Genomic DNA, 26,467 nt, shown 5'->3' on the forward strand with positions numbered 1-26,467 from the left:
ATGCCATTATTTTATTCAGTCTGTTGCTTGTGATGCGCCAAAAAACTTTTTCTGTATTTTTAAAACCACTTCCCCATCAATTAACGAGCAAATATATTGCTACCATTTAACCCTCTGTTCTATTCATGCTCATTACCATTACAAAGACTGACTTTGGGTGTGTCCAGGTGTCATTCTATAACACTTGCCAAATTTTGACAATTCTAATGGTTTGTTTTAGAGCAGGCACGGCCAAACTTGGCCCTCCAGCAGTTTTGGGACTACAACTCCCATCATCCCTAGCTAACAGGACCAGTGGTCAGGGATGATGGGAATTGTAGTCTCCAAACAGCTGGAGGGCCAAGTCTGGACCATCAGAATCTGTATGTGTGGTTTCTCATGTAGTGTGCATGAAGCCAGCCACACAGAAAACCTATATATGTGTGTGCGTGTACACACACACACTAATAATAATAATAATAATAATAATAATAATAATAATAATAATAATTTATTTATACCCCGCCCATCTGGCTGGGTTTCCCCAGCCACTCTGGGTGGCTTCCAACAGAAAAATGAAATAAAATAATCTATTAAACATTAAAAGCCTCCCTAAACAGGGCTGCCTTCAGATGTCTTCTAAAAATCTGGTAGCTGTTTTTCTCTTTGACATCTGATGGGAGGGCGTTCCACAGGGCGGGCACCGCCACCATGTGTGTGTGTGTATATATATATATATATATTGTTGTTGTTTAGTTGTTTAGTCGTTTAGTCGTGTCCGACTCTTTGTGACCCCATGGACCATAGCACGCCAGGCACTCCTGTCTTCCACTGCCTCCCGCAGTTTGGTCAGACTCATGTTGGTAGCTTCAAGAACACTGTCCAGCCATCTCGTCCTCTGTCGTCCCCTTCTCCTAGTGCCCTCAATCTTTCCCAACATCAGGGTCTTTTCCAAGGAGTCTTCTCTTCTCATGAGGTGGCCAAAGTATTGGAGCCTCAGCTTCAGGATCTGTCCTTCCAGTGAGCACTCAGGGCTGATTTCCTTCAGAATGGAACACACACACACACACACACACACACACACACACACACACACACACAGTATATATATATATTTATATATTATAAACAATGAAGGGTACAAATCAGTTTTTAAATTTGGGGGGGAGGGAAATACCTGAAGGCTCTTTTCTTGAACTGGCCAAGTGGAAATCCAGATAAGAAATAGGGGCAGGATTCACTTCACTGAGTCCCATCAGAGTAAGTCCTGCTTCACTTGCTAAAAAGGAATTTCCCCTGCCTCCACCTGTACTCTTCTGTACCCCAGATTGGCTCTGGGGTGATCAGGAGTGCAAGGGAAGGAGAGGGAGGATCGTTCCATCTGACCAACTGCAATGCTTGCAACAATGCGTTGTTCACCATAGTGTGACGTTTAATTTCACCTTAAATATTTATGTCCCAGTTGTATAGTCACAGCAATATAAGCTGCAGGGGGGGTGCAGAATCTGTGCCAGTGTAACTCCTATTTAAGGAGTGTTTAAGACAGATTTACCAGTTATATGCACATAATATGTCCAGTATATCAAAAGATCTGACATAAGACATTCATTTTAAAGACGCTATAAAGCATTCATATTTTAATTTCTTTGTTACATTTGTATACTGTCCTTTATTCAAGGATCTCATCTTAGTATTCAGAGGATCTGATGAATATCTGCAGTTTTACAGCATCTCTGGAGCTGTGCTGGGGGGGGATTTTGGTTCAATTCCTATCTGGTTCAGGGTTCCTGAAACAATATGTATCCTGAAATGCAGCTACAGTATATATTAGTGAAAGTAACTTAGAAAAATGCATCGAATTAGGGGAAATTGCTTGGGGGAATACTAGTATATTGGGCAAAATATACAAAAATGTGTATCGCTATGAGAAATTCAAACTAAAACGCTGGGAAATTTCTATAAGGACTTTTAGAAATAAACAAATCTCATAATGACGTGGAGAACTGAATATTGGAGAAATGAAGAACTGAGAAAACAGAAATGAAGAGACTCTTCCACCTCTAATGGAGAGAGGCACTGGTCCTCGCCTGAGCTACTTTCATTAAATCTAAGAAACATCAACTACTTTCTCTGCCTACCCCCCACTGCTTTCTGTGGAATGCATCTGAAAAGGGATCAGCCATAATATTTTGTAATTGGAAATTGTTGGTTTTAAGCCTGGAGCGCGTCTGACCGAGTGCTGCACTGAATAGGCCTATTCACCTTCTCTGTAGGATCCTGAACCCTTGCGGCATTCATGTGTGAAAGGGATTTTGTTGGAAGGGGCAAGCCAGGAGTTTGCTTTGCTTTGAAATCTCCTGCCGTCCCTGTATGTACTACCCACCCCCTTGCCTTCCCCGCCCACCAAGGAGAACACTTTGGTGTGAGATTTCTACTAAGTTGTGAAAGTTGCAGCAGCACGTAGCAACTTCGCCACTTGTAAATTGGCTGTGCAGAGACATATTTTCTAGTCTCTGGTTCGTCCCAGGATGAATTTCAAAGTGCTGGCTGTTTTGAGCTGCTTCATCCTCCTCTTTCTTTGGGGTAAGTCATGTTTTCCTTTGTCCTTTGTCCCTCTGTGTTCCTACGATTCCTCTCCCTTCTCTGGCAGAAAAACAAATGTTAAAATGCTCAGTGCATTTCTCCATTTCCCACACAAGGAATTTCTTGTGGGGAGCATGAACACCCACAGCCTCTCATTGCTGCTGTGCACCGGGAGCCAATCTGTGGTAGAGATTATCTCCTGAGCTTTGACCTGGTCTTGGACTAGATTGCAAGTGCAGAGTTCCTACATGTCCAAACAATTGGGGAAACTACTATATAAATATGGGAAGGGCAGAGGCCTACCTAGGCTCCTTTGCACCCTTGGCAAGGAGCTGTATTGGCACCCTCCTACAAAACAAACCCACTTCACCACAATAATCACATTAGAAATTACTACATTTTACACGACCCAAATACTTGAAGCATCCAGGGTGAGGGCAATGCGAGGAGGAAGGGCAAAACAACCCCAAACGCCTTTGTGTCGTGGTGCATGAAGGATAGGAAGCTTCTCCCGCATTTGATCTTATCATCGCAGCATCACTGTGTTGTTACACACAAATATTTCATACACTCCATAGTCTGATAGGTCACTTTTGGGTACCAGCCCCTAGGTACACCTCTGGTGAAGGGGCAGATGAGAACAAAGCTGCTCAGCAAACTTGCAGAATCACATTCGCTGGAAGATTCTCTGAATATGATACAGTGGTGCCTCACTAGACAAATTTAATTCGTTCCACGGGTCTTTTCTTATAATGAAAAATTCATCTAGCGAATCCCATAGGAATGCATTGAATTTTTTTGGAAATTTTTTTCTGCCCATAGGAACGCATTAATTGAATTTCAATGCATTCCTATGGGAAACCACGATTTGCTAGATGAATTTTTCATAAAACGAATTCGTCTAGCGAGGCAACCTCCACTCGAAAAATCATTTCGTTAAGCAGGGCATTTGTTAAGCGAGGCACCACTGCATATCAAAACTGTTTGAGAATGTCATGGTTTGATTGGACTACACTTGGGGATACATGCATTCTGCAAAAACTACCAAGTCTGAGTCCAGCATTTTAACTGAGTGTTTTTAGAGCGGGAGAAATTCGTTCTGCAGGCAAAGAGAAGAAGTCTACTTTAAGGCAAGATGTTCTGTGAACCCCTAGGCTGCCAACTGATTCCAGTGCTTGTTGGTCTCATTTGAGCTCATGGGAGAAGTCCAGAGAAGCAATAGCAGATGGTGTGGTGGGGCCAAGATACTTACCTGACCTCCCTTCAGGTGAGTCACTGGCTGCTGCTTGCCAGGAGGGGTAAGGTGGCAGCAAAGTCTGTAGTGGAGCCAATTGGGGGCTCTTGCCCATGCATGTGCACCATGCCACCGCCAACTAGGTGCTCTCTGGCTGTTTTGGACTACAACTCCCATCAGACCCAGCCAGCACAGCAGCACTGACAAGGGTTGATGGGAGTTGTAGTCCAAAGCAGTTGGAAGGCACGCACTTGGGGAAGCTTAATATCTGTTAGTGCATTGTGTACAGTGGTACCTCGGAAGTCGAACGGAATCTGTTCTGGAAGTCCGTTTGACTTCCAAAACATGCAGAAACCAAGGCGCGGCTTTGGATTGGCTGCAGGAAGCTCCTGCAGCCAATCGGAAGTCGTGGAAGTCACGTTGGACGTTCGGGTTCCAAAGAATGTTCGCAAACCAGAACACTCACTTCCGAGTTTGCAGAGTTTGGGAGCCTAAATGTTTGACTTCCAAGGTAACTCTTTGTATTCAGTTGGCAATAGTCGTGATAGGTGTGGCAAGATGATGTTCATAAATAGAAAGTTTTAAACAATAGGATTGGTGCAAGAGACTGATGACACCAGTCCTATATCATGTATATATGAAGTGAAGGTCAAGGCCACTGCTGTGATGTTTCATATAAATGTTTCTCTTCATAGCTGAATGCCAAAAAGAAAAGCTTTCCAAAGCTACGGAGAAGGCAGCCACAAGGGAGCTGAAAGCCAGTGGCTCCAAATTTCCCAAAGTGCCGAGTAAAAAAGTTAAACAGGGGACTCCAAAGTTTCTAAAGAAAAGCCAAGTTAAAGCCACGACTGTTCCCAGGGAAGGCAAGCCGACCATTCTGACCAGGGCAGTGGCAAAGGGGCAGTTCCAGAAGGTGTCCAACACGCTGGTGCTAAGAGCAGGCGAAGCCCTCGACTTGCGCTGCAAAGGCAAGGCGGTCAAATGGAGATACCCTCCCTACTTGGAGGATGACGATGTGGAGAGGCGACTGCGGTGAGCATATTGATGGCAACTGTTTGTGTTGGATAGATGTGACGTGGTCCTGCGTTCCGTGGTGAATGTGCTTATGGATGGAACGCCCCAGGTCTGGAGGGGAAAGCGCTTCCTTGCCTCACCTTTGCCCTTCTCTCTTTCAGAATCAAACACTTTGAGAGGCACAGTCAGCTGACCGTTGCCAATTCCACCGCGGCAGACACGGGCGAGTACAGCTGCTGGTCCTTCCAGTGCCGTGACAGCGAGTGTCGTGATGGAGAGGACAAGATGGGCAAAACATTCATCTTCTTCACAGGCCAGGCTTTTTTCTTGGTTTAAGGTGTGGGGGGGGGTGGACCTCTTCCTCCCTGCTTCTGGTCTTCCCTTTCCTAGTCATTATTTCCTAAGACACCCCCACACACTTATGAGGGTCACTTGACAATACTGGGCAGGGCCAGAAGAAAACTGGGCAGAGCTGCAAATGTGAATATTGCTTGTGTGCAGTTGGCTACTTTTAAGCACACTTACAGCACCACCAGCCATCCTCGGTCCATGCATATAATAATAATAATAATAATAATAATAATAATAATAATAATAATAATAATAAATTTATTATTTATACCCCGCCCATCTGGCTGGGTTTCCCCAGCCACTCTGGGCGGCTTCCAACAGAAATATTAGAATACACTATTTTCTTAAACATTAAAAGCTTCCCTAAACAGGGCTGCCTTCATCCAGGCAAAACACTCAGGAGGGTGAGAGGAGGGCTGGTAAATGAAATGGCTGTGGAGGGGGGTGGGTATGGCCTGGGGATTACCGGTAGTCCAAAGGCGCCATTTCAAAAGCTGGGAACCCCTTTTCGTTGAAAGGGCAGCATCTTTTTTGACAAATGATTGTGCGTGGCTTTTATAGAGAGGCTATAGATGACAATAATGTAGGGCCCTGCCCAGGAGAAGACGCTGTCTCTGCACATCCAAGTGCCCCTTTCTGTTTTCCCCTCAGACCCTCAGGAGCTATTTGTGCCCACAGAAGATTACTATGAGGTGATTCAGCTGCGTACAAACCACCCCACCCTCCTGCCGTGCCAGGTGACAAATCCAGCAGCCAAAGTGACGCTGCACCGGGAGTTCCCCCCCGAAAAAGTGCTTGTGGATGGGCTAGACATCTCTCATGATGTGAAGAGGGGCTTCATCATCCACCGCCCACGACCTTCCCATGCTGGCTCCCTCTTCTGCATGGCCAATGTGGATGGGGTGAGGCAGATCTCCACAAAATACATGCTGATTTATGTGAACTGTAAGTTGCCTTAACAATTAATCATCTATCTCTCTATCTCCCCAGTGTGTCTATGTGTATAAGAGAGAGAGGGAGAAAGAAGAGTGCACCAATCTGCTTGCCTTTTTCATTTTAATGTTTTTTAAAAACTCAGGTTGTCAAATTCAGATTAATTCAGCCCAAACTGTCCCAAAAGGGTATGCGGCTGCTTTAGAGATAAAAGAAGTTCATCTCATCAAACAGTTCCATTCTTTTGCAAAAGGGAATGTGACTATGAGGTGTGTTAATTCTTTTTTTAAAAAAATATTTTTTATTAAAACAAATTTACCAAAACAATTGAACAATCAAAGTACCCAATCACATCCCCCCCTTTTATTCCCTCCCAACCCTCCCTCTCCCAGCCTCCCTGGACTTCCCTCAGCTCCCCTCTCTGGTTTGTTTATACATATTATTCTCTGCATGTTATAATTTGGTCCATATCATTCATTACCTTATCTATCATCTGTTTTACTATTAAAGTTGTGGATGTTTATTCAAAACCTGCCAAGGAGTCCAAGTCTTTCTGTTGTCTTTTTAAATAATTTGCAAAAAGTTCCCATTCTTCCTTGAAGTCACGGTTGTCCTTCTCCAATAATTTGTATGTTAACTTTGCCAGTTCCGTATAACTCATCAGTCTTTCTTGCCATTGTTCTTTTGTTGGGATTTTGTCAGTCTTCCATCTTTGTGCTAACAAGACTCTTGCCGCTGTTGTACCACACATAAATACAGTCAGTTCTTTGTTTTCCTTCGCAGGTCTTGTCCTAAAATCCCTAACAAAAATGCTTCTGGGTTTTTTTTACAAATGTAATTTTAAACGTTTTTTTCCAATTCATTGTAGATCATCTCCCAAAACTTTTTGACTTCTCTACATTCCCACCACATATGATACAAAGTACCTTCTTTTCCCTTACATTTCCAACATATATTTGACCCCGTTTTGTACATTTTCGCCATTTTTACTGGTGTAATGTACCATCTGTACATCATTTTCATATAATTTTCCTTCAAAAGAGAACTATCTGTAAATTTCAAATCTATTTTCCACAGTTGCCCCAGTCCTCAAATTATATATTATGTCCTATATCTTGCGCCCATTTAATCACGACTGATTTAACCTCCTCATCTTTCGTTTCCCATTCTAGCAGAATACTATATGCTTTCTTCAACAGCTTCATGGCTTCTTCTATAACCTTCTTTTGGAATCTAGAAATTGTATAACTAAACCCTTTTTTGTTGTCTTCCTTATACATCTCTGTCAGAGGGCCTGATATGGCTACTCTAGAGTAACGACTCCAGCATGGTCTTTTAAGGCTTTTATTAAGTGCTGATTATTTACAGTGTGCAGAGCGGTAAAAATGCATCCTTAAGGTGAGGTGTCAGAACCTCCGAATGGCGATTGGCGCGTTTTCTTCCAGCACCAAAGCTTTGGTAGACCCAACCTCTTCCCCCTACGTTTGCGTCGCAATTCGGGAGTTGGGGGGATTGGCCTCCCCCCCGTGCGCCCAACTTCCTGTCCCACCTGAGGCATGGGCTCCACAACCTTGCCTGAGCCTCGGACACCACTTCCTGACTCTCCGCTGGAGGCAGAGCTCTCCTTACTCTCTCCAGCGCTTGGGGATGGGCTGGAACTTAAGATGGGAGGGACTTCCCTGTATCCCTTGTCCCTCACATCCACCCCCCTCCCAGGCTCCTCTCCCCCCCTCCTAGGGGCTCTCTGTTTGCTGGGGACGAGTGAAACCCCAAGAAGTCTGTGGCATCAGAGCCTGTGGGTGTAAAAATTTCCCCCCAATCCTGCGATCTTTCCCCTTCCCCCTGAGAAGACGGGAATCCCAAAAAGTCAGTGGCGTCAGAGCTGGTGGGAGTAAAAATGTTCTGCCAGTCCTCTCCTGCCTCTGACGTGGTCGACCTCGGTGAAACCCACACCTCTTCTTCCGTATCCTCAAATTCCGCTTCCCATCTCCATGGAGAGCTGCTGCCTGCGATCCCTTCCTCCCGCCCCTCCCCCTCTCCCTCCCTTTCCATGTGCCAGGGCTTGGGCCTGTGGGGGAAAAGGGCGTGGAACTCTTCCACTAAAAATTCCTCAGGTACTTCCGTGGCCGGTATCCACTCATTGTGGGACGGCGGAGTGTCCTCCCATGCTATCAGGTACTCCAGCCCTCTCACCCCTCTCCTTGAGTCTAAAATCTCAGTTGCCTCATTGAGCTGTCGGGCGTCTCCCGTCTCCCCCCCTCCCTCTGGAGGCTGATCGCTGTCCCTGAACCTGGTACTTTCTCTGTACGGCGACAGCAGCGATCTATGAAACACTGGGTGCACTCTCATGTCCTCAGGCAGTGCTAGCCTGAAGGCTACCGAGTTGACCTGTTGCGTGACCGTGAAGGGGCCCAGCCTCCTGGGTGCTAACTTCTTGCATCGCCCCCTGGTGGGAAGACCTTCCAAGGATAACCAAACCTTGTCCCCCACCCTGATGACCTCTCCCGGTCGCCTGTGGCGATCTGCCCCCTTCTTGTACGCTTCCTTGGCCCTCTCCAAGTGTTCTCTGAGCTGCTGGTGCACCGTCTCCAGGTCCTCTGCCCAATCCTCTGCCTGTGGGCCCTCTTCCTCCTCCTCCCCCTCCCTCTCCGGGAAAGATCTGAGGTCGCGCCCGTAGTTGGCTTTAAAGGGCGACACCCCTGTGGAGACGTGCACCGCATTGTTGTAGGCAAATTCTGCCAGTGGCAGGCGATCCACCCAGTCCGTTTGCCTCTGGCTGACGTAACATCTCAGGTACTGCTGCAGAATGGCGTTGACCCGCTCCGCCTGTCCATTGGTCTGCGGGTGCCGAGCCGTAGACAAACTGACCTCCACCTGCAGGAGGTTCATTAGCCGCCGCCAGAACCTGGAAACAAATTGGCGGCCACGATCTGAAATAACTCTTAAAGGCAATCCATGCAGTCTGAATACGTGGTCAACAAACAGTTTGGCCGTCTCTTCTGCCGAGACCGCCCTGGCACACGGTATAAAATGGCACATTTTGGACATGAGGTCCACCACCACCAACACTGCGGTTTTGCCCCTGGACGACGGCAGGTCTGTGATGAAGTCCATGGACACTACTTCCCACGGCCTGTGCGGTGTGGCTAATGGCTCCAGCAAACCTGCTGGTGGCGCTCTGACCACCTTTGCTCGCTGGCAGGTGTCACATCCCCTTACATAATCCCGAACATCCTCCCGTACCCCTGGCCACCAGAAGTGTCTCATGACTAGGTGAGTGGATTTGTCCCTTCCGAAATGACCCGCCGTTGGGTTGTCGTGCATCTGCTTGAGGACCTTACCTCTCAGCTGTTTGGTGGGCAGGTACAGGGCTCCCCTGTAAAAAAGCAAACCCCTCCTTTCCTCAAAGTCTTTAGCCTGCTCCCTCCCCCCTCGCAGCTCTCCGAAGATGTGGGAGGCAAACTCATCTGCTGCCGTCAGTGCTGTGAGTTCTGCCTCACTCACCACTGCTGCTCCGCAGGACCATGCTGATGGGGGGAAAATGTGCCTGGGTGCTGGTGGCAACTCCTGCTCCATGTACTCTGGTTTGCGGGAGAGGGCATCCGCCCTGACATTCTGCTCCCCCGGGATGTAGTGGATGGAGAAGTTGAAGTTTGAGAAGAACTCTGCCCACCGTATCTGTCGCTGGTTGAGCACCCTGGCCGTTCTCCAGAACTCCAGGTTCTTGTGGTCTGTGCACACCTGGATGGGGTGCTTGGCGCCCACCAGGAAGTATCGCCAGTGCTGGAAAGCAGCGCGGATCGCAAGAAGTTCCCTATCAAAGACCGTGTAGTTGCGTTCAGGCTGTGTCAGCTTCCTGGAGAAGAAGGCACAAGGTCTCCACTCTCTGTTGGCGTCCAGTTGCAACAGGATCGCTCCCAATGCCCGGTCTGAAGCGTCTGTCTCCACGCGTAGGGGCGCATCCTGCACCACGTGGAACAGGTTCTGGTCGGAAGCGAACACCCTCTTGAGGCTTTCGAACGCTGTTTGCGCCTCTGGTGTCCACCTGAACTTCTGCTTGCCTCTCAGGCAGTCCGTGATGGGAGCCGTAACCCGCGAGAAGTTCTTGATGAATTTCCTGTAGAAATTGGCGAATCCTAGGAGGCGTTGGGCATCTTTGCGCGTCCTGGGGCTGTGCCAGTCCAGGATGGCCTGCACCTTGTCCTTGTCCATCGCCAGCCCCTTGTCTGACAGTTTGTAGCCCAGGAAGTCCACTTCCCTGGTGTGAAACTTGCACTTCTCCAGCTTCACATACAGGTGGTTCTCCTTCAGGCGCTGCAACACCTCCCTGACATCCTTCACATGTTGCACTGGGTCAGCGGAATAGATAAGGATGTCATCCAGGAAGACCAAGCAGTTCTTGAAGAGAAGGGACCCCAGGACGTGGTGCATGAAGGCCTGGAAGCATGCTGAGCCCCCTTGCAACCCGAAGGGCATAACCAGATATTCAAAAGAGCCCAGAGGCGTGAACATCGTGGTTTTCCACTCATCGCCTTCCCGGATCCTGATCAAGTTGTACGCCCCCCTCAGGTCTAGCTTGGTGAAAATCTTGCCCCTGCGTGCCGCTGTCAGGAGATCGTCCACTCTGGGCATGGGGAAAGCCACTGGCTCTGTCACTGAATTGAGCCGTCTGAAATCCACCACAAGACGGCGCTGTTGCGTGTCTTTCTTGTCCACCCAGAAGACCGGGCTGCCCCCTGCTGCCTTGCTTTCTCTGATGAACCCCCGTTTGAGGTTCTTGTCTATGAACGCACGCAAATCCTCCAGTTCCTGATCTGACATGGCGTACAGCTTGGCTGGGGGTATCGTTGCCCCTGGCACCAGGTTGATCTGGCAGTCGAAAGACCTGTGTGGGGGTGGGTGGTCGGACTCCGCTTCGCTGAAGACCTCCTGCAGGTCCCAGTACTGCTTGGGTATCGCCTCACCCCCTTTGACATGCATGGTGGCCACCGTGGCTATTGGAGGCCCCTCCCCTGGGTGGTGCTGCATGCAATGTTCCAGACAAAAGTCCGACCCAAACGTGATGCATCTCTGGTGCCAACTTATGGAGGGGTCGTGGCGCGCCAGCCAGCTCATTCCCAAAACGATGGGGGGGGGTCTGAGATGGTTGTGACGTTGAAAGCCAGTGTCTCTGAGTGCCTTCCCACCGTCATTCTCATGGGGGGGGTTTGATGAGTGATGGCCCCTCCCAGCAACTCCCTGCCGTCAATGGTGGCTACGTGCAGGGGAAAATCCAGCTGCAGAAGCTGGATCTGGTGCTCTTCTGCAAAGTTTCTCGAGAAGAAGTTGGCCGAGGCACCACTGTCAATTAGGGCGAGGACCGTCAGGGGATAGCCATTTGGGAGCGTTAGCGTGACTTCTAGAACCACTCCTGCTCTGGGAGGGGTGGGCTGGCTCTGCTCCTCTCTGTGCGGGTGGGCGGGCTGGGGCTGTTGTCTGCTGACTGTGCCTGGCTGCTGCCCCTTGTCTCCTGCAGCCAGGCTGTCTCGTTTCCCTGCTGTGGTGCTTCTTCAGTGGGGGAGGGTACAACCATTCCCGCCTTTCCTTGCCACTCCCTGCGATGAGGGCAGTCTCTGACGCGATGCCGGGGGGAGTTGCAGAGAAAGCAATTCCCGCCTCTTCCCTCCTTGCGTCTTGGCGCCGCCGGGGTTTGAAAAGTCCGCGCGCGCGCTCCACCGATCTCCATCGGTTCCGGCTCTGGGCTTGGTCTGGGCGGGTCTGGGGGCGGGCCCTGGGGTGGGGTTTGGTGATGTGGTCTGTCCTGGGAGCGTGGGAACCAAGGTTTTGCTGCGCGCGCCGCTTGTTTGTCATTCCATCTGGATTCCTGTCTCACCCCCACCGCTAGCGCCGCTTTGCTTAACTCATCCATAGTTCGCGGTTTAGGACCTCTTGCCAGCTCATCCTTAACGTCTGCGTGCAAACCCAGGTAGAAGGCTGATTTCACTGGCTCACTTTGCAGATCCCACCCCAGTTTGTGCACCAGCATGGTGAATCTCGCCCAGTAGTCCCTAACTGTCGATTTTCCTTGTGTTAAGTTATGAAGCTCCTCTTTAGTGGCCTCCATTTCACTGTCACTAGCGTACATTATTTTTAAAGCTTCTAGAAATAATTTTGCGTTCTTCATGCAAGGATTTTTTTGCGCGATGAGCGGTCTTACCCATTCTCGGGCGGCCCCCGTCAAATGCTCTATGATAAAGGAGACTCTGTGCGCGTCATCTGGGAATTCTGCTGCATGCAATTCCAGCGCATAATTTATTTCTGTCTCGAATCCTAGGTACTCCCTAGGGTCGCCGCTAAACTTGGTGACTAGGCTCTGTCCCCTTCTCACTTGGACTAGCTGCGGCTGGGGCGCCCCCCCACCTCTAGCGGCTTTCTCCTCTTCCAACTTTTTCTGCAGGTCCAATACCATCACCCTTAGCTGTTTCTCAGTCTCCTCTTTTGTCCTCACCTGGTCCACCAGCTTGTTCAGCTCCTCCTGCGCCCCTCGCGCTTCCTCCTGAGCGGCATGCAATTGCTGCTGTGCCTGCGCTGTGAGGTGCCGTAGCTCCTGCTTCGCTGCTTCGGCCTCCAGCCTCCAATGCTCAGCCTCTTGAGCGCTCATCGCTGCACTCCAAAGTAGCCAAAAAAAGATTCGGAGGTTGCTGTCAGAGGGCCTGATATGGCTACTCTAGAGTAACGACTCCAGCATGGTCTTTTAAGGCTTTTATTAAGTGCTGATTATTTACAGTGTGCAGAGCGGTAAAAATGCATCCTTAAGGTGAGGTGTCAGAACCTCCGAATGGCGATTGGCGCGTTTTCTTCCAGCACCAAAGCTTTGGTAGACCCAACCTCTTCCCCCTACGTTTGCGTCGCAATTCGGGAGTTGGGGGGATTGGCCTCCCCCCCCGTGCGCCCAACTTCCTGTCCCACCTGAGGCATGGGCTCCACAACCTTGCCTGAGCCTCGGACACCACTTCCTGACTCTCCGCTGGAGGCAGAGCTCTCCTTACTCTCTCCAGCGCTTGGGGATGGGCTGGAACTTAAGATGGGAGGGACTTCCCTGTATCCCTTGTCCCTCACATCCTCATTTAATTGTCTGTAATGTAACCAACTCTGAACATGGTCTTTAATTTCATCATAATCTTTTAATTTCCATTTTCCTTCTTGATCTCTGAATAAGTCTCTGTATGTAGGCCACTTCCCCTTTTTGCCGAGCAGTTTGAGTAATGAAGCTTCAATTGGTGATAGCCACCAAGGTGTTTTTTGTTCTATTAAATCTTTATATCTCTCCCATACTCTCATTAGTGATCTAATTAAATGATTATGAAATCCTTTATGTACTTTCCCTTTCCCATACCATATATATGCATGCCATCCATATCTGTTATCATGGCCTTCCAAGTCTAATGCTTCTTCCTTTTCCAGTTTTTTCCAGTCCTTAATCCAAACCAAACATAAAGCCTCATAGTACAGTTTAAGGTCTGGGAAGGCAAAGCCTCCTGCAGGTGTGTTAATTCTATCCAAGGGATGTGCTTATGATCAGGGAGATTCAGTCATGCCTATCAAGGAAAAGGAGTCTTGGTTTGCTGACCACAGGTTGCAAAGGAATGCCCAAAACCAATTAACCTAATTTAGAATGATTTACTGGTATATACAACTCCCAGGCAATTAGAACTCAGGCAGAGCCTGCGAGAGCCTATGAGAAGGGAGTGGGAAATATTGTCACTTTCCATGATGTCCACTGAATGAGGCCTTTTTCTCCAGGCAAGAAGTAATTAAGATTTGGCAGGGAGTTGGTGGCACCTGTCAAAGTTTGGAGTCATTATTCTATCAATGACACCTTGATACAAATCTTTGCCCATTGCACAAAGGCTGCCAGTCGGATTTAGAAGGCTTCACAGGCAAGGCCTTGTCACAGAGCATCACTAAGGCCGGAGAGTGTGGGAGAGGCCTCAGACTCAGTATCCACTGCCCCATTTCCATTCAATCTGTGCTCCAAGTGGGAGAACTGTAGAATTTCGCAATGCCATGCCTATCTAACAACTCCACAAGAAGCAATGAGGCAGTGGCAGAAACTGATGCCTATATGCCAATTTCTTTGGTGTGTGTTTTATTTCCAACTCTACAGATCCTTCTTCAGTTCCCAAGCCAGCTATCAGAGCTTCAGTGGCTTCCTTCCGTGTTGGAGACAATTTCAATGTCACATGCACTGTCTTTGGGGAACCAGAAATTGCTGTCGATTTCACATGGGAATATCCAGGACAGCAAGTAGGTAACAGGTTGCTGATGGGGTGAGTGGGTGTGGGATAAGAAAAGTGGCTTGTACTATAACAGTACAGGTCTTTTCAGCCCATCTCATTTCCTGCTGATCTGTGGAATTTCCCCCTTAGAAATTGAACAAAGGCTAGCCCAACCCACAAACCTAGCCAATGAGAGCGTACAAACCCAAGCTGAATTGGCCTGACCTCCTCAAATGAGTAGGCCAGAGGCAGAATGAAAACATAAATTGTTCCTCGGCAGATAAACACCAGGCAACCTTGTCATGCGGTTTGCTTGCACCTGAATAATTTCCAAGTTACAGGAGTGGGTGCCGCTAGACTTCCACACACTGGGAAAAGCCACTGCTAAACTCTTTTGTGCACTGACTACCATGTGCTCTGCCATGTTTCTCAAATAATGGCCTTCTTCACTTTCAGATTGGCAGACCACCCTACGTCCGTGAACGCACAGATTTGGTGCGACGTGGTGGGCAGGTGCAACAGGAATCCACGAAGCACGTGCTGTGGATGATGGTTTGTATACCTGCACTGCTGAAAATCTGCAAGGAGGCACTGCAGTGTCCACCCGCATTCGCTTGGTTCCTGCCTCACCAGCCCCGAAGAAGGCAAAGTCTGGGTAACCACCTCTGGTCCTGCATTGCTGAAAGTCCAGGTCCTACTGGAAATCCAAACACTAGAGGCTGCCATCAAAAACTAACAGTTGCCTTCTCTTATTTTGTCCTTTGCCCTTTCATGTTTGACTCATTAAAGTAGCAGGAATCTTTTTGAAGCAGAGGCAGAGAGTACCTTTTTGCCAGACGGGAGTGGGACAATTGTCTGGGTACGGAGGGTTAACCCTGCAATTTTCCCAATTAAGATCCCTGCCAACAGCTATACGCCCTGTTAGGGCATATATGTGTGTACATGCAACAGCAGTTTCGAAGGCAGGTATATGCATGAGCAGAATTTCAGTAAGTAGGGGATTTTTATTTGTTTTAAGTGCCCCAGCGCTTCAGTCCAAATCTGTATTACCCACATCCATACCCACCCCGTAGGTCCTATTGGACAAAATGTAGAGCTGGGAGTTCTAGCCATCTCATCTGCTCTGGCCCTTGTGGAGATGGTAAAACCTTTATCAGGTAGCAATTTGCATCACTGAATGCCTCTTTGTTGGGGGAAAAAAAGGAAAGGAAAAAAAGGCCTTCACAAAGAAAACTTAAGAGAGAAAATTAGAGATAGAACAACCAGAGATTTTCCAGGAAGGCACTGACCATTTTGGCAACATCAGCTTATTTTATTTTATTTTAATGACTTTACCCAATTATTTATGATGTCCATTTTCATCTGTACTTCTTAACTGGTTCTAAGTAACAAATTCCAGGGTGCCTGCTTTTCCTCTCTAGGTCTAAGTAGGCCTGCCAATTTAGGTGCAGGCCCAGTGATTTTCCACTGAACTGAAATGCTCTTCACTATAAAGTTTTTTACTAGGGCTGCAGAGTCTTCAGAAGCATCACCCATCAGGGAAGGGTGTTTAAATTCTTTGGCTTGGATCCAAGTGTTCCATGCGTTTAGCAGTGGGCTCCTATAAACCATCTCCCCGACTAAATAGCCAGATGGAGAAGTCAGGGCTGTGTGTACACAGTTGTGGAGGTCCCAAGCATGTACTCAGATGTCCCGCTCAATTCAGAAGGCCCCGCCTTCTATTGCATATGTGTAGGACCATAGCCATAGGAAGCTTGCAATTACATGTTGGGAGGTGACTGAGAGAGCAGCTTTCAGTCCTCCCCCTCCCAATTCTCATGACCTTCCCACCCCACTTCCTGCAAGAGTGCGCGCATGCGCACGCGCACGCACACACACACGCACACACACACGACATTGTTGCCAACAATCAGCATCACCCTACAGTCCCATTATCAGGAAAGAAGGATATGCACCAGGGGACCAAGAAATAAATCAAGAGGTTATGAGGATGGCAGAGAAGGAGGCCAAACACCCCTCCCCCTTATAAAGAACAAGTATATTTCAGAAATGGGAGGGAAAGTACATTTCATTCATTTGTATGCTGCAAGAAATTACATTCATTTTGCAATACTGGAAAATTTCCACCGGCTGCCATTTTACAACTTTCTCATGCTATTGCAGCAGGCTGAATAATATAATAATAAAACCTGTTATCATTAAATGAACAAAAACACAAAACACCCTTCCCTGTTTGCTAACATAGAAATGAGAGCGCCAACGCCTGGATCAGATCCCCAAACTCTCATCAAAATAAGCACCCTCCTTTGTTAATAACTGTAAACAGAGCTCCTGCCCTTTGTCTCCTTCGCTACGGCGTACTTCACGTATTTCATTAGCCAGTGGTTTCAAGGTGCGATTCTATGACGGAGGCTGCAATCCTCTACACACTTACCTGGGTGTAAGAATCAGGGAACTCAAGGGGGCTTACTTCTGAGTATACACTTTTAGGCTTATCCACTGGCCGCTTTGCAAAGTATTGAAAGCTGACATAAGTAATGGAGTGGCCCCTGTATTCTTCTGAAAAACAAGTGAGAGGTTTTATTCCTGTTATCCCTTCTTGGGCTGCTTCCAGCTCCGATTCTGGACTGGGTGGTTGAAGGCTTATGGTAAGAAACACCTTGACTGATGGTGGCCACTGCAAGGGGTGAGTCAAGAAAACCAGCTAAATAGACTGAAAGAGCCACCTGGCTAATGCTACTCTATACTATTTGCATCACCTCTTAAAAGTGCCTGGCAGCGTTTGGATCTGGTGTCAACTCTGGCTCCCTTCACTGGGACTGCAGAGCCTTTGGGGAGTTTCTCTCCTGAGAACTGTTGGCTCAGAAGTCTTCCTCTTCTGTGCTATGTGCTGCTTCACTTCCAGGAAGGGTTGGTAGAGGTGCCTCTGCAGGCTGTCTCAGGCCTTCAAGCGCTCTCGGCATAATGCCTCTGAATACCAGTTGTTGGAAATCACAGGTGGGCAGAGTGGGGTTGTGTCCATGTCTAGCTTGAGACTTCTCACAGGCATCTGGCTGACCACATGAGAACAGCATGCAGGACTAGATGGGTCATTGGCCCTACATTCTTTCAGCTGGCTAGAGATAACCCCCGCAAAAAGTGTTATTGCCCTTTCCCCCCTCACAAATCCTCTGAGACATACAGTGCAGACCCGGCACTTACAGTCACCAGGGTCGTCTTTAGCAGATGCAGCGCTGGGGTGCAAATATCCGCCCAGCACTCCCAAATTACCATGGATAGTGTTGGGGTGGCCATAGCTGCGCACTGCCAGCCATCGGGGGGGGGGGGAGACACAACTCTCCATGTCACTGTGAGAGAGCGATCCCTGCAGAGACTTGGGAGGGAAGCTGCATGCCCGTCAGCCTTATGGTTGCCGGGGCGCAGCTGGCGGGCGTGCAGGAAAAGCCACACAGCTCCCCCCACTTGCTGGGGTGCCCCTAAGATGCTGGCGCCCTGGCGCGATGCACCACTAAGCCCTATGGGAAAGATGGCTCTGACAGTCACATCTACATCCTATGTTCAAACCGTTCTTACACAAGTTTTTGTGAAGAATCCTGGGAACCAAGCGGCTGGTTACCATAGGTCTGTGTGGCCAGCACCCTTAAACTACAGTTCCCAGGATCCTTTGGTGAAAACCATGGTTGTCGTCTAAGAGTGCTTTAAATGTATGGTGTCGATAGATCTCAAATTTTGGACATCTTTGGGAAAGGGTACATTGGTGAGGCTCTGTGGTCCCAAAAGCCTACAACAGCGAAATAAGAAGAATATTTACCTTTTTCCGACCCCTGCTGCCGCTATAAGTGACACATAACATGCTCAGCAGTGCTTACTCTCTGAAGAAGTGAGTTGTTCAGGGAGAGGGTGAGCAACCTCCTTGGATTCGCAGAGCTATATGAAGTTTCGTTTGTGGAAGGGCATAGCTCAGTGGTTGAAAGCATCTACTTTACACACAGTAGGTCCCAGGTTCACTCCTCAACATCTCCAGGTAGGTCTGGGAATGTTTCTACTTTGAGGGCTGCTGCCGGTCAGTGTAGACAATACTGAGCTAGATGGACTGATGGTCAGACATATTATAACACAGCTTCCCAAGTTCTTTATGCCAAGTCGGATTACTGGTCCATCTAGTCCATATTGCCTACTCTGACTGGCAGCAGCTCTCAGGTAAGGATTTCCCCCCCATTCTGACTACCTTTACCTGGAAACTGGGATTGAATCTGAGACCTTCTGCATGCATGTGCTTTTCCACTGACACAATAGCCCTCCCCTGCCTCAGAATCCCTTTAGCAGCACTAAGGCCAGATCAGAAAAGTGCCGGCATGAACTACAGTACCAGAAACTCGGTCACTTCGATTATTTCCACCCCCTCTGCCAATTCCCTAAAATCCACACAGAATTTGCTTCATAACTTACATAATAAATGCAAAAAGAGAGAGAAAATCACTTTAAAATAATAATAAGCGGTGAGAGGTTTTCAGCAACACACACATATGTGATATTTACTGTGATCACTAGTTAAGAGTTGCTCGCTCTCACTTATCATCACTCTGCCCTACAGAAGTGACAGATTTTCCAACTGATGCCATACCGAAATTTTGTGGAAAGCCTCAATTAGATATAGCGTTATTACAAGCTAGCTGTGTTTCTCCAAGATAAAACCATTTCACTGCTGCAGACAGAGATGCGTTATACGTGAGGAATGACAAATAAAGGTTTGCCAAGACTGAGGGTTGGGAGGGATCCAATTGTTGGTTGCCCAAATTATTATTTCAGGAACTGAACATGTTAGCAAACAAATGTCACTGTCTCCAAGCCATGCTGCAGAAGCGGAACCCGCACCTTTGCGCTAGGCCTCCACAGCTGGCAGCCCACTGACTGTGACGCAGCCCACCGGCTGTGAACAATCTCCTAGTTTTGTCGTCTATCAGGTACTTCAAAAATGGGTGTGTGCATGTGTCTGTGGGAAACACCTGGCTGACTACCATGCACAGCTGGTGGGGCTGCGTTCAGCTGGGTGGCCCACACCGTTGCGGAGATCTGTGTGGTGTTCTCTCAAGGCAACAACCAGCGGTTCACTGATTTTTCCTGAGCGTCGCTACTGCGATGAGCCACCGTTTTTGCACTACATGCTATATTCACATACACAGTACTAACCACCGTTTCCACGCAGGGAAGTATAAAATGCTTCTTGATTAGAATCAAGACATTTTACACACCCTTTGTCTCAGTTCAAATCATCTTTTTTTTTAAAAAAACAAACAAACCCATAAACACCATTACGTGCGCCTGCTATCTATTTAGTCTAGTTTCTCCAGCCTGGAGCAACTTTGTTTCTCTGCAACTACTAGCACTGCTTCATCACAGCCAGTGGAGGGCACCATCTTCCGTTCCAGCTTCTCAAGAAGCTAAATCGCTTTTTTAAAAAAGAAAAAGAAGAAGGAAAACTCCCTTGGTTTCCAAAGGCTTGCAATTTTAAGGCCGTTTCCAATCTGTTGTTTTCTAAACTGACAAAGAACTCATAAAAGCAGGCAAAAAAATACCTTCTATTGAAAAAAAGAAGAATTGTTTTTGAAAGGAACCAAGCGCAAGGTGCCTGTTCAATTCTCTCCCAGCTGCTTATCTGATGCAGCAGTTTCAGCACGGAAATGATGACAGCCATGTGGGCAGGGATCGAACACATCGTGGAGGAAGGGATGTAAAAAAGATTATAGTCATGAAGCAGAGAAAATGACACAGCAGTCATTTTCTGGAGAGACAAAGCTTTCCCAGCAACACAGGAGCTGATTGTGGTGGATAAGTAGCTCCTTTGTGGCTGGGTGAACATCTAGAATGCACCTCAGCCACAAAAGTTTGTATCCATAATTTTGCCTGCGTTCTCCAAAGTTTTGCATTTAGGAATCAAAATGCATGTTTGGGGTGCGGTCTGCCTCCTCCCGCTCAGAACAAGCATGTGAACTCTGCTTCCTGCAAAACCTGGCAGATGAAAGGGCGTTCAGATCTGGGCCTGCACCTTCAAACTTCCATTGCCTCTCTTCTATCCTATGGCTTCTTCTCACCTACAGCTTTAGCTACTGAAATCTTAAATTATGGGTTACTCGGATTCCCACCGTATCTCCGCCATTTCCACCATTGCCTAATATATATGAGGTAGCAAGTCTTGCTACCTCCCTGAGGGGTGGGGTAGGGCAAGACCCTTAGTTAGTGCTTAGTGGCATACACAGAAACAGCTAGCATTAAAGCTGACCTCTTTTGTGTGTGTGAGAGAGAGGGGGGGGATGCGGAATACCCCCCATTCCTAAGGCAGGCCAGTTCAACCTCTTCAAGTGCCACAAAACAGTGAGGCCACCTATGGGAGAAAATCAAAGCACACAGAACCTCCGGAACCTTCCTTGCACCCGAGTGCCACTCAGCATGAGAGTTCTAGGTCTAGTCGACAATAGAGAGGCCTAGAACAAAAGGAAGGAGCCACCTCTCCCCTCCCTGCCCCACCCCAGTCTTTCTGGCCTATCCGAATGCTACGTAGCGATGAGTGTTGCCTCCGTGGAGATAGGGAACGGATGGGGAGAGTCGCCATTCAGCACTCGGTAGAGCAGCTCTTCCTTCTCCCGGTGAGCTTGCGCTCGCAGCTGCGACTCCTTCTCCAGGGACTCGCGGAGAGTGAGGAGCTCGTCAGACAGTTGCCTGCAGGGCAGAAGCACAGAGTCAAATGACTTTGGAGTCCTAGAACCGGTGGAGAGACGGAGGCTGGTGGGGCCAACTTGGACATGTAGCAGGCAACTGTGTTTCCCCTCGTCTTCATCCCCAACTGTTTGCTGCTATGAAGACAGGAGGGAAGACTCTCTCTACTGAGATCAAAACGACAATCACAACACCCCCAAATGGGGCCTATGGGAGGGGAAAGTCCAAATTGGCGCCAAGATTTGTGGAGGGACCAATCTCCATTCAGGCCCCGGGGGGGGGGGAGTTGAACAGATATGCCTCCCCTTCCATACAGCCCCCACTTCCCATAGGCTGTCTTCACAATGGGAATCAGGCTCCCTTGGCCCTGTAAGTAAAAATGAACACATAGCAGGCAGCAATGTATCTTAAGTGAGTGGCCCCCAATTTTCATCATGAGCACTTTCTCACCTCTGTCAAATGAAGTGGGGAGATGTAATACTGTGGGGAAATGTAATGGCATTGATATCAGGGGTATGGGGAACATGAAATGTACACACTACAAATGTTCAGAAAAGTGTTTTTATAAACCACCAAAGACTCCCTCAATAGAGTCTTCTTTCTTTCTTTCTTTCATCATCATCATCATCATTATTAATTTATACCCCGCCCATCTGGCTGGGTTTCCCCAGCCACTCTGGGTGGCTTCCAACAGAAATATTAAAATACAATAATTTATTAAACATTAAAAGCTTCCCTATAGCAACTTTTCCAATCACAATAGCACACTGACACAGGAAGTTGAGCAGGAAACGCATCAGAGAAGAGGTCCTCTCTAGCACAAAGATTTGCTACTGCGGTAGCTGGTTTGGCACTGCCACAGCTATGCTGTCTGTGCTGATCCTATTGCCGTTGTTGTAATTATTATTTTGATTTATAGGGTTTCTTACCCACCCTTCTCTAGAAGGCCCCATGGCAGGTTACAAGAATATAAAACACAATTATTAGCATCAGATAGAACAATGTACAGTCTCTGATGGGCTGCATCTGCTTATGTAGGACAAGCACACTGAATCTAGGTCCTGACCCATAGGCTTTCCCTGGGCTCTCTTTAGATGCACCATCCTCAGGGCCCTTCACCAATAGATGCTTACTGCAGCTAAGTGAAGGTCTTACCTTGTCACTGCCATGTGGTTCTGCATCCGAACTTGGAGATCTTCATTCTCCTGTTGAAGGGTTTTAACTTTCTCCTCAAGCAACAAATTTCTCTCCATCTGTAAGCAGGCCAAGGGTGTGATCAAACACCAAATGCAATAGCAGCACAGTTCACCCCAGGTACTGTATCTATTTTAGTTCAGAGCTATCTAACCATATGATCCATCTACCAAGAAAAACTTCGGTAGTAGAGCAGAACCCCGGTTGTTGTTTTTCAAGAGAGTTGCAGTTGCCCAGCTCACTTCACAAGCAACTTGAGCTGCAGGGGTGGCCTTTTTGTCCCAGTAAGCATTTTCTGAACATGGAATTGCTTCCGTCAAACACAGCAATGCTCCATTCACCTAGATGTTTCTTCCCACAGACCTTAATACACCTATAATCAATTTTTGTCTTTAGAATACTCTTTGGTCCACTCCAGACATCCTTCATCCATGATGATTTGTGCTCATGATGCTTTCAGGACAGTTTAATCCTTCCCGTTCTGCTGTGGTCCCAACAAAAATTCCCCACTTGAAATGGGGAATTTGCACTGGGAGGGATGTTTCCACACTGGGGTTGATGGAAGTTTCCCTCCCAGAATAACAGCTTCGAAGAAAGTGGCCAATATTGTTGGGATAGTAACAGGATGGGGAAGCATATGAAACGAACCCTAAGTCTTCTCATGCACTATGCTCCTAATCTCAATTAAAAGAACATTCTCCACTGCTGCTATCTACATTTGAATTTTAAGCAAAACACTTAGCACTGTGTGTAATTTGGCCTTGATCTTGGATGCTGGTCTTGCTAGGTGGGGGGGGGAGTTTAAAGGCCAGGATACAGGACTTAGAATGTGTTCTCTTCTGCAGGAAGCCACAGAAGTCTGGTGCTAGAGGTTCTGGAGCAGGAGTGGGGAGCCTGTGCCCCTCCAGATTTTAATGGGATATCAGCCCCTGCTGGCATGGCCAATGGTCCGGGATTATGAGAGATGTCATCACCAAACAACTGGAGGGTCACAAGTTCTCCATCCCTGCTCAAGAGTAAGTGTTTGTGGTACTCATTAGCTAGTTTTGAATGGCAGAGCACAAGGTCCCCTCTGTAAGACCCTACCAAGTCTTAGGAATAGCTATAAAAATGAGTACATTGAACCCACCACTGTTTCCAGGTTGAGTAGCTTTTTGTCCAAGTTGTGAATGCGTTCGTTCTTCATCTCAATGACAAAATGTAGACTCTCTAGTTCCTGTTCCCAGAACTGGCTGGGGCTCCCATAATCCTAGAAAACAACAGGGGAAATGTCAAAATGCACCCTTAAGTAGAAAGCTGGCAAAGCAGACCTTAACGTAGAACCACAACTACATCCAGGGTCTCACTGTCTCCCCAGCCATGTGAGAGACTAGGCCTGCAATTCTAGATCCTATGCCTGGGAGTAAACTCCATGGAACTCACTGGGACGTCTCTCTACACATGAATAGAATTGCACTGTAAGGGCCAATTTGCTCATGCAAGTACATTATTCGATGACTCGAAGCACTGGGAAGCACTGCATTGAACCATGTTCGCCTTGTGGTGTTTTGTTCCTGTCAGAGGGTCGTCGTGGCTACTCTAGAGTAACTCCGCTTGAGTCCAGTTTGTCTTTAAAGACTTATTGTGCTAGATATTTACAGTGCAGAGGCAGCTGAAAACATGACCTCTCATTCCGAATCAGAATCCGGCAATGGCGTACGTCTGTTCTTACGTCAGCAAAGTAGTTGGGGCACCCCAAAACGCTTCCCCCTTGACCTGTGTCATGGTGCTTTCCTTAACTCTTGCGCCGGAAGGAGCGATGCCCTCTCAGTCTCCTCCCTGTCAGGGCAGTGGAAGGGCTCTCCAGCATCCTTGAGCCCTTGCCCACATCTCTCCTCCCCTGTGCTTCCCAACGTTCCGCATGCTGGTTTCTCTCTCCCTCCGAGTCTTTCCCCTCCCCCCTGGCTGCTTCAGACCCACTGCTGCTCCCTGTGCTTGGCGAGGTGGACGTTAGGATGATGGGGGCTGGCTCCCTGGAGGGAGTCACCCTTACAGTTCCATTACAATTGCTTTCACACATTCAAGTTATCCCTCCATGTTGTATTCATTGGGTGAGAAATCAAGTATTGCTTTCGCTTGTAGAGGTGTCAAGTGGACTTTATTTGTGCTTATGGTATGACAATGCCAAATGGTTGCTTAGAACAGAAGTAGGTAAGCACTCTCCTCTTTCCCATTTTTATGATCAATAAGCATTGTTCTTTGGACCCATATATTGGCCTGGTTTGCACATCACGCTAAGGACTCATCCACACTTCCATTTGCCCTGCTGATTTCCTCTGGGAAAATCCAGTTTACTGCCAAATCAGAGCAAGCATCTATCAGATATAAAGCTAATGAGTGCATTTTCCATGGGATGGTGGAGCAAAGGCAGAACCGCTTGGACGAGTGCCTAGAAAGCATAGGAAAAGCAGAGAAATGCTTGGACCTCTGCTTTCCAAGCACTGGACAAGCTTAAGTGTGGACAAGCCCGAAGTTGAACCACAATTTGGCTGGGATGCACAAGCAGGGATTATCATGGTTGCCCTGCTCCTCCCTAGTTTGTTTTGCTGCTATGCTGAGCTAAGCTATGGCTTGGCTTAGCAGGTTGCCTGAAACCAGGGTCATGGCTTAGCCCCCCCTTGACAAACCACGAGCCAAAAACCATGATTCCAACTTAGGGTTAGTCTAGAGAGAGCTAAATAAGTCCTGGTTCAGAGGACACACTAAGCCAAGCCATGGCTGAGCTCAAGAATGATCAAGGAGGAGCAAAGCAGCCACGATCTCCTCTCTAGGAGCTCACACACTTGCACATTTATGTTAAACCATGGTTTAGCTTAGCATTGCATGTGAACTATGGCAACCATCATTGTCTTTGTTTTCCCAGCAGTGAGAGAATGAGGTAACATTTGTGTCTTGGTTAATAAACAGGTGAAGAAATCCCATCTAACTGATCGTGACTGGTTTTGTTTTTTGGCACCTGGATGTGTTTCTTATAATCTCTGCTCAGGATCGACTCTTCCACCCGTTTCATTTTCTCTTGGAAGGACTTCATCTGGGAACTCAATCTGTCTACTGTCTCCTGGAGAAGAAATATGAGGCAGAATAAATCACTGCTCCGGCAAGCATACTGACACCACCACCCTGAGCATGTGTGCATGATGCTGTTTGCATTGATAACATTAATCAAGTTCCAACACATTTTAGTGGGTTTCCAGCCAAACTCCCAATGGCCAGTAAATCCAGCAGGGCCCAGCCAGAATGACCCGGAATTATAAGTCCACAAAATCTAGAGGAAACCATGTTGGCTGCCTCTGACTTGGAGCATATCCAGAGTGACAGCACCTGCAAAGATGACTGGGACTTTTGGTAGGATTCGGTCAGGAGCACTTTCTCTTCGTCATGTGCTTTCTGGAGTTCTGCAAGAGAAACCACAGACTGTGGTCAGAAGAAACCAGTGAGAGACACAAGCCCTGCTCTGATCTAGCCAGGGGTTCTCTTCAATACACAGCTAGTACTAACACATCACACTGTTTGTCTCAAGAGTATATTCAGAGAAAAGGGAGGACAAAATGTGAATGGAACTCAGTCTTGAAATCTTTGTGGTCATGTCTCTCTTCCTTCATTTGCACGTAACTCTAAGCCAAACCAAATGAGCAAATCCTGCACGATCTCTCCCAGACAAACTACAAGTGGCAAAACCACAGCTTCAACATGTGGTCTATCTGGAGAGAGCTAAACCAGACGATGGGACACTAAGCCAGGCCATGCCTTAGAGCAGTACAGCAGCAGGAGGACTAGGGGGATCCTCGCATTCTCTTTCCCCCTCTCCCTCCTTCTGACAGAGATGTTCAGTATTTAAGCAGAGAGGAAGTGAAAAAATTAAATATGCAACATAGCAAGGCATGGAGAGCCTAAAATGAATATGGAACTGAAGCTGAACAATGGGAAATCAATTTAGGAATGTCACAACACGGCATTGTTGAATGGCAGGATGGAAAAAGTAGAGTCTCATGGACACGCAGTATTTTAGCAGTGGAGTTGCCTTTTCTTGCAATGCATCTATAACCAAAGTATTTCTAGAAGCCACCAATTCATTAATGACACTAATATTTAGTAGCTGGGAGCCAAGCACTTGACGTGCCATTATTTCTGTAATCCCTCCTCTGGTCGTTTGCTTTCCTCTAGGCAC

General features: G+C 47.8%; 1 protein-coding gene and 1 pseudogene across 2 annotated transcripts in view; one reads left to right on the plus strand and one right to left on the minus strand.

The window, feature by feature from the left end:
- The first annotated feature begins 2,413 nt into the window (after nucleotides 1–2,413).
- On the plus strand, nucleotides 2,414–15,011 carry LOC118080437 (platelet-derived growth factor receptor-like protein; annotated as a pseudogene). Its single transcript, XR_015948439.1, has 6 exons — nucleotides 2,414–2,562; nucleotides 4,492–4,828; nucleotides 4,972–5,123; nucleotides 5,813–6,106; nucleotides 14,241–14,380; nucleotides 14,809–15,011. The product of XR_015948439.1 is annotated as a platelet-derived growth factor receptor-like protein (transcript).
- A 1,360-nt stretch (nucleotides 15,012–16,371) lies between these two features.
- Nucleotides 16,372–26,467, minus strand: part of CCDC69 (coiled-coil domain containing 69) — a 33,299-nt gene continuing 23,203 nt past the window's right edge. Inside the window, exons 5-9 of the mRNA XM_035105696.3 lie at nucleotides 25,621–25,694; nucleotides 25,256–25,357; nucleotides 23,390–23,509; nucleotides 22,222–22,319; nucleotides 16,372–21,069 (exon numbers count right to left, since the gene is read on the minus strand). Of these exons, the coding sequence (XP_034961587.3) occupies nucleotides 20,904–21,069; nucleotides 22,222–22,319; nucleotides 23,390–23,509; nucleotides 25,256–25,357; nucleotides 25,621–25,694 (560 nt within the window). The 3' untranslated portion in view covers nucleotides 16,372–20,903. The remainder of the gene's footprint in view (nucleotides 21,070–22,221; nucleotides 22,320–23,389; nucleotides 23,510–25,255; nucleotides 25,358–25,620; nucleotides 25,695–26,467) is intronic.

This window comes from Zootoca vivipara, chromosome 2 (genome assembly GCF_965207765.1).
Source record: "Zootoca vivipara chromosome 2, rZooViv2.hap1.1, whole genome shotgun sequence".
In the NCBI taxonomy this organism is placed as follows: Eukaryota; Metazoa; Chordata; class Lepidosauria; order Squamata; family Lacertidae; genus Zootoca; species Zootoca vivipara.